Here is a 6,921-nt window from a genome sequence, read left to right as displayed (position 1 = left end):
CCCTCATTTCTGCATCGAATTTACTAAAAACTGCATTTCTCTAAGCCAATCAGATTTGAGAAATTTTTTCATGTATATTAATAACAAATTAACAACATACAAAATTTTTACGGATACAAATTATTATTTAAATAGCTTCCAATTTGCCAAAAGCAATGTTACCAGCTCCTGTTCTTCGAGTTCTCCCAGGCTACAGGATGTCTTGTTCAGCAACTGGAACTCGTCCCATATACACAGCAGTTATAAGGAACTCAACTATAATGGTAAATGTAACAGGGACTGCAACAATAGCAATACGCGAAGAAGGAAAGTACACTTGTGTGGCCACAAACAAGTATGGAACTGACGTGGGAGAGGTCTCAGTATTTTTTTCAGGTAAGGGCGCTTATATAATATTTGTGTTCTAAAGCAGTTGTGTTAGGTGCAACAGATGTATAGTAGCAATTTTAATTGCTACTATAAAATAAAATAATAACTTAACGTTTTTAACTTATCTTTTAGAAAAACGGCACACTTTCTGTTTGCCATGTTCAGTAAAATATAAACAAAATTTCATTATTTTCGTCACAATTTTACTCTACTTAATAAGGCCTGGGTTGCAAAGAGAATAATAATAATAATAATGATGATGATGATGACAATTTGGAAGTCGCAGTTTCTTCCTCTAACTTCAACGTTTCAGGGCTTGGGTAGGGGATGTGACTGTAGGCCAGTGGGACTCCTCGTTCCATTCCTACAATGACAATATTGCCAATTTTTTAACCCTTTAACTGGCAAATTTCTGTGACTTTCTAAAGGTTTTTTCTGAGCTTAGACATTCTGTAGAACTTCGTGATTGCATATAAGAAGTCCAAGTAAAAATGTGTGCTGTTTTGAAACACCGAGGGCTCAAATTTTTATTGTGACGTCAGTAGTCGGCAGTTGCTTCTTTCGTAGGCGAGCTGTTGGGCTTGGATTTGGCACGTTTTGTGTTTTTAACTGATTTTTCGAGTCATTTCCCTCAGCCGAAGCCCCCAGGCTGGCATCTTTAAGTTAGAATGGTGGGTAGAGGCCAGCATCTGAAAAAAAAGGAGGTGAGAGATGATTTTGTCTTGATTGGAACGCCAAAAAATATTCGAATCGAAAGATGGTGGTTCATGAGTAAAGTTGTCTCTCTGGCCGTTCTGTGGGTGGATTCCGAGACCTGCCAAGGCAATTTGGACGAGTTTTGACTTCAAAAGAATGCAATCGGTGCAACATTTTGCCGGCAGGATTGGGTGGCTCGACACTTATAAACAATATATGGAATAGATCGAGGTAGGTAGCCTTTCATGCCGCCGCCATACTGTTTTTCCCAGGCATCCCTTTCGGTCACCAATGAGGAAATTACAGGTTTGCAAGCGTAGCTCTAATCGAATAGTAATTGCTGAGTCTGCTGAATGATTGATGGAAAATTTCTTTGGTGAACAGAAAGGAATAGGGTTGAAGTTTGCTGCAAATGTATATTTTTGAAGTAAGAATAATTTTTTCATTAAAAAATGGAGGCAAAGATGTGTGTTTTTTGTTGTTGTCCTGTTAGGTAGAAAAAGGGCATTTCCAGATTTGCTGCTGAACAAACAACCATACTACCATATGCAACAGAAATCAAGAGTTGTAGTCAGTTAGTTGGCTTTTAAAGCTATGAAAATTATCACTTTGCCATAAAAAGCAGTCATTACTATCATGTGCCCAGATATGTAAAAGCTAGAGTTTTTTCAATCACTGCTTGTGTTTTTCGTACATATTTGTACGATTGCCGGTTAAAGGGTTAAGATGATACACTATTCTTATCCTCGACTTATCCTAGTTTTGTTTCTCTTTAGATTGTAAATTGACTTGCTTTTTTGAACGCTCGTGGCTTTCGAAAAATATTCTTTCTTGTGGGAATGTAACATCACTTAGGGACATCGAAAAATGCGCGTCAATGATGACTAATAATATGTAAGAATACCTCATTAATTAATATGTTTGAAATAATAACAGGCAATTCCTGTGTTCTTACTATTCAAATGGAAAAATCGGCTGAAAAATCTGAAATGGTTCGCGTCACTTCATAAAATTAAATGTTCTGAAAATTATGTGCCAATGCTTACGGTGATACACTTCTCAGTCGTAAGTTTTTTCAGTTTTTGAAGTGAATTAGAGTAAGGTTTAAACCTTTTTTTCTGTTAAGCCAAGTTTAGTCACAAAATTTTTATGCAATATTTTCATCCCGGTGGTTTGTGTAAATAGTAGCCCAAGTTGCATGTGAGCGAATATCAACAAGGCACAGCCAAGTTGACATTCGCTCATAGAAAACGAGGGAGAGTTGTTTAGAGTCCATTTTTGTAAAGTATTGCATTGTTGTAAAGGATTGCAATCAAAAAATATTTATGTACGTTTAAGCCAAAAATCAAGGGAAAATTGTCCCTTTTAAAGAGAAAAATGCGGGCAATCGTGTTCTAGCAGCGAATAGAGAACAATATAAGAGCCAATCAGATTCGCAGATTTCCAATAAAACCAGTCTGCGTTTCTACTTATTTTATTTTCAAATCAGTGTTTTTAGCATTAGAATGTCCTCAAGCAACTTGTCACATCTTCCTGCTGGATTGTTTTCCAATTTCACAACTCTATATGGGCTGTAAGTCTAAAATAAATTATGTTATCTTATTTTGTTTTTATAACATTCGAATCCAGTTGTGCTGGTGCAACCAAAGGTTAACTGCAACTATTGTTGTTGCATGTATTAGAATTACAATTTTTACGAGTCACCCCTTACAGTGATGTTTGTTTTATATTATACTCTGAAGTCGTTTATGACGCATTCCACAGGGATTTATCTTCAAACAAAATCACATCTCTAAGTGACGGAGTGTTTGTCGATCTGACAAATTTGACATTTCTGTAAGTCATTTAAGCACACTGGGCTTCAAAACGTCCATGGTCTAATCGAAACGTAACTGTGAATCAAAAATGCGTTGAGCTTTCGTCCCCGTTTAACCTTGGCGCTTTCCGTGTTGCTAACAAATTTCAAAAATGGTTCTAATTACACGTGAAACAAGGCACGCTGCACTGCAAGTAATTAACTATATTTAGAGAGAATGACACATCAGCTCTTCCTGGTTTTTATGCGGGTATTATATCCAGGTCGGATCGGAATTTGGACATGTTGGTTTTTCAGAAGAGGTTGATACTCATGGAAAATTAACTTAGCGTTAAAATGTAATACGAAAGGTGTCCGTTACTGTAACTTCCGTGCGAACGTTATCTATTTGCTCAGAGATTTATAAAAAAACTGGATGAAGTACACACCAATGCTTTCATGGTTTGGTAGGACGCCATCGTGACGTCATTAATCGGTATTTCTATACATTTTGAATATATGACCGCAAAACTTTATCAGCAATGCGTCCGAAAAGACTTGGATGTTTTTTATCACTTTATTATTAGCGGCAGCAATGTCGTCATTATGAAGTCTAAAAATATTGAAATAACTGCCTCTTAAATACGTTATTTTAAACTTATTTATTACATGAAATAATATACAAAAACAAGTTGACTGTAAAACTTAAGTTTCTTACCAAATAGAGAGCCCGCCTGTATAATCGTATAATCGACGAATTCCTCCTCAAACCCGGGTACTGAATGAGGAAAGAGAATCTTTCTATCTATCGGTGGTCACAGTTCCTCACGGTTCTCTGAGAGAGGTTATACTCTCCCATGGAACGGAGTGATCGAGTGGTTTGTATTTCCTCTAGGTGATAAAAAATTCCCATGAGAGGGAGGTGAAATTTATGAAGTAATAAGAGGAAATGGGGAATTGCACGGGAGCACTTCATCCCGAACCCATATTTAAGAATCTTCGAAAAACTCAATACAGGTGAACTAGAATCATCATTGTGCTAAAAGATTAACAATAATATGATAAAACCTCGGACGTACAAGCAAACTGATACCCCCCCCCCATCGTACCAGGGGGTGGGGGGGTGTGGGGAGGGGGGTGGATGGAACCCCCTCCTCGGAGTTTTCGTTATATTAGGGCGTATCGAAATTATTTTGCACTGAGAAGAAAGCCCTTAGCTTACTCTACAAGATGACATAACTTTTATTGGCTTTGATGTCATTAGAGCCGCCATCTTGGATCCGCCATCTTGGATTTCAACATTTTCTTAGGAAGTCACAAAATAACGGAAATTGATGCAAAATCAAGCCAAAATGCTTATGGAATGTAAACATAAACAAATATTGCACAACTGTTTCCAAAAACTGGCAAAAATAAAGAAAAATGTTAAAAATGACGATTTTTGGCAAGATCTGCTTTATTATGAGGTTGCCATGGCAACTTCAAATACCTTGGACACATTGTTGATATATCAAAATTTCTGCAAAGAATCAATGAACAGCTACTGAAAGTTTTAGCATTGTAGAGTAAATCATCTTTTTCAAAATTTGGAAAAAAACATTATGTACGTCCGAGGGTTAATTAATACTTTTCAATGTGTTTTTTAATAATTTAAGACGACAACCGTGTTAAATACCCATTTTCACAGGGAATTATCTTCAAACCTAATCCCTAATCTCAGTGACAAAGTGTTTGTCACTCAGACAAAACTGGAATATCTGTAAGTGACATTGAAAAAACTTGCATGGGTTTTTTACGCAACTTTTACCTCGATCTAAAAGTGTATGTTGTTATATTTTCTCCTCTTGCAATTATATTTTATTCGTGATCGTATGAAGTGTTTTTGATGTTAGCAAACTTTAAAAAAGTTGTGATTATAGGTGACTGTGTGAAAGAAATGCTAAGTAACTGCTAAACCCTATTTTGACGCGGCTTTTTTGGACCGTAGGTCGGTTGATTGGAGCGATTTGAAAACCCACCTCCTTTGAAACACGTACGCTTTGATCAACAATTTAACACGGATGGTTTGATGTGCCGCAAAAGTGACTTTTTTTCCTTGGTTTCATTTCACAAATTTCCAGCATTGTGTCTATGGCAAGACTCGAATGTCTATGATTGATTTGGTTTCATTAGAAGCAAAAATGACGTCATTGTGCCATCTTTCATCTGCGATCTTGGCTGCACCATTTTGAATTTTTTTCTTGCATCAAATAACTCTAAAAACCAACCAAAACTTTGTTTCAAAATGGTGTCCCCAAGTAACGAACAAGGAAGGTATAAGCTCAATTACTTGATGCTGGAGAAAAATCCAGGTTTCTACTCATGATGAGAGTCACTGTGTAGAGGCCTGACTGGCTTCCGTTTTGGCAATGTGGCGGGAGTCTACGGGTTTTGTATTTGCAAACTCTTAACACAAATGAAAAAATAATCTTAAGCCCTTAAATAGAATTAATATGAGTCACAAAAGGTTGTACTTCCATCCGTTTTACAACGGCGAAAAAAGAGCAATGAAAAGCCATTACGTACAGTGCACGTACTTGACGTGTGACTGGCGTAGGTGTCAAATGTTAGGGATTCAAGTACAAAAAATGTAACTTTACAGCTCTGATAGGAAACCGAGTAATTGCGGCCAAATTATTTGACTAATTAGCCCACGAAGAATCATTAACTAAAATTAAATAATTTTGCTATATATACGACTAGGGGAGTCATTATAGATTAAAGTATCACAAGAAATCATAGCTTTAAATGATTTTGAAATGTATTTAAACAGGTCTTTATCCTCAAACAAAATCAAATATTTACCCGACGGAGTGTTTGCCAGCCTGTCAAATCTGGAAATTCTGTAAGTGAAACGAAGCAAGCACACTGCGCTTAAGAACGACTTTCAGCAGATTTCAATCAAAAAATTGATTTAGCGGCCGAAATTGGAAAAATCGATTTCCCTCATTTTTTGTCCACAAATAGCCTTTAGCTAGCCTTGAAATTTGATGTAGTTTTTTTCGTTTCAAAGCGCTTTACATCCGTGAAAAACAAGAAAAGGGAATTTCGCCCACAAGATCGCCAAAAATGGCCGAATACAAAGCTAAAATTTGGCAACCTAAGTTGTAATTTAGTTCGCGTGCAAAGAAGAACTTGAATTTTTGGATACGTTTTCTTGAAAGGCAAGGTATTCAGCTTCTAAAAATAGGTAATAACTTGACTTGACCTTCATTCGAGAATTAATTACAAATTTTGTAAAAATACCTTTATTTACTTATGGGAAAATCCCTAATTTATTGATAAAGTTCAGAATTTTTTTTTCGCCATGTGCCATAACTCCAAATTTCTTCAAACTTCGGCTGTGGAACCATTTTATGCTGTTATAAATTATGTATAAAATTCAGCATGGGTTTTCTTTCGAGAGATTTTCGAGGCGCCGCTGAATTAACCAAGTTTTAACGAAATTATCAGCAAATGTAAACAATGGTTGCTTGTTGTTCATTTCAGCGGGCTTGTTGAAACATCCAATATATCTTTTGGAATTCCTTTACAAACATATCTCCGTTCTTAAGATATAAATTGGTTCTTGAAATTAAAAAATCATGGCAAAAAATTCATTCTTGGATAAAACACTGTCATTAATAGAAGAAATATTTATTTTACCCGTACGTCGGTAATTAATTTGGTGGTCGGCATTTCGTGATTTCTGTAGATTCCTTGTCGCCGTAATGTAAACAGTATGTGTATAAAACTGCTTCGTGAACAAACGCTGTTAAAAAGGATGGCAAGATTATTTAATGTATTTGGCAGATAAGATGCTAATAAAATGCTTACCTTTAAAACACGATATGTAAAACACATCACTCAGGATACTTTGGCGTACTTTTTACATTTGGTCGTGATAATGATCTTGATTGACGTTTTCAAATTAGAAAACCTTGATACTAGCGCGGGAAACGCTTAGAACGCGAGTTTGAAGGAAACGTGTTTTTTATCATTATTTTTGTATGGAAGCGAAGTGTTCTTTTAGCGCTATTGTC

The 6,921-nt window shown here is 36.2% G+C and overlaps 3 protein-coding genes across 3 annotated transcripts in view; 2 read left to right on the top strand and 1 right to left on the bottom strand.

Moving 5' to 3' along the window:
• LOC144659332 (uncharacterized) overlaps nt 1-1,963 on the top strand; it is a 3,338-nt gene extending 1,375 nt beyond the window's left edge. The window contains exons 2-3 of the mRNA XM_078519746.1: nt 136-375; nt 1,842-1,963. Of these exons, the coding sequence (XP_078375872.1) occupies nt 136-375; nt 1,842-1,963 (362 nt within the window). The remainder of the gene's footprint in view (nt 1-135; nt 376-1,841) is intronic.
• Nucleotides 1,964-5,698: 3,735 nt separating this feature from the next.
• The window catches only part of LOC144660439 (uncharacterized), a 28,734-nt gene continuing 27,511 nt past the window's right edge, over nt 5,699-6,921 (top strand). Inside the window, exon 1 of the mRNA XM_078521056.1 lies at nt 5,699-5,744. The gene's annotated coding sequence lies outside the window, so the exon portion shown is untranslated. The remainder of the gene's footprint in view (nt 5,745-6,921) is intronic.
• LOC144660464 (polypeptide N-acetylgalactosaminyltransferase 13-like) overlaps nt 6,830-6,921 on the bottom strand; it is a 142,213-nt gene continuing 142,121 nt past the window's right edge. Inside the window, exon 9 of the transcript XR_013572094.1 lies at nt 6,830-6,840. The gene's annotated coding sequence lies outside the window, so the exon portion shown is untranslated. The remainder of the gene's footprint in view (nt 6,841-6,921) is intronic.

This window comes from Oculina patagonica, chromosome 7 (assembly GCF_052425735.1).
Source record: "Oculina patagonica isolate OP01 chromosome 7, crgOcupat, whole genome shotgun sequence".
Taxonomy (NCBI): Eukaryota; Metazoa; Cnidaria; class Anthozoa; order Scleractinia; family Oculinidae; genus Oculina; species Oculina patagonica.
The sequence above is the reverse complement of the archived record's forward strand: the minus strand, read 5'-3'. Positions and strand labels throughout refer to the sequence as shown.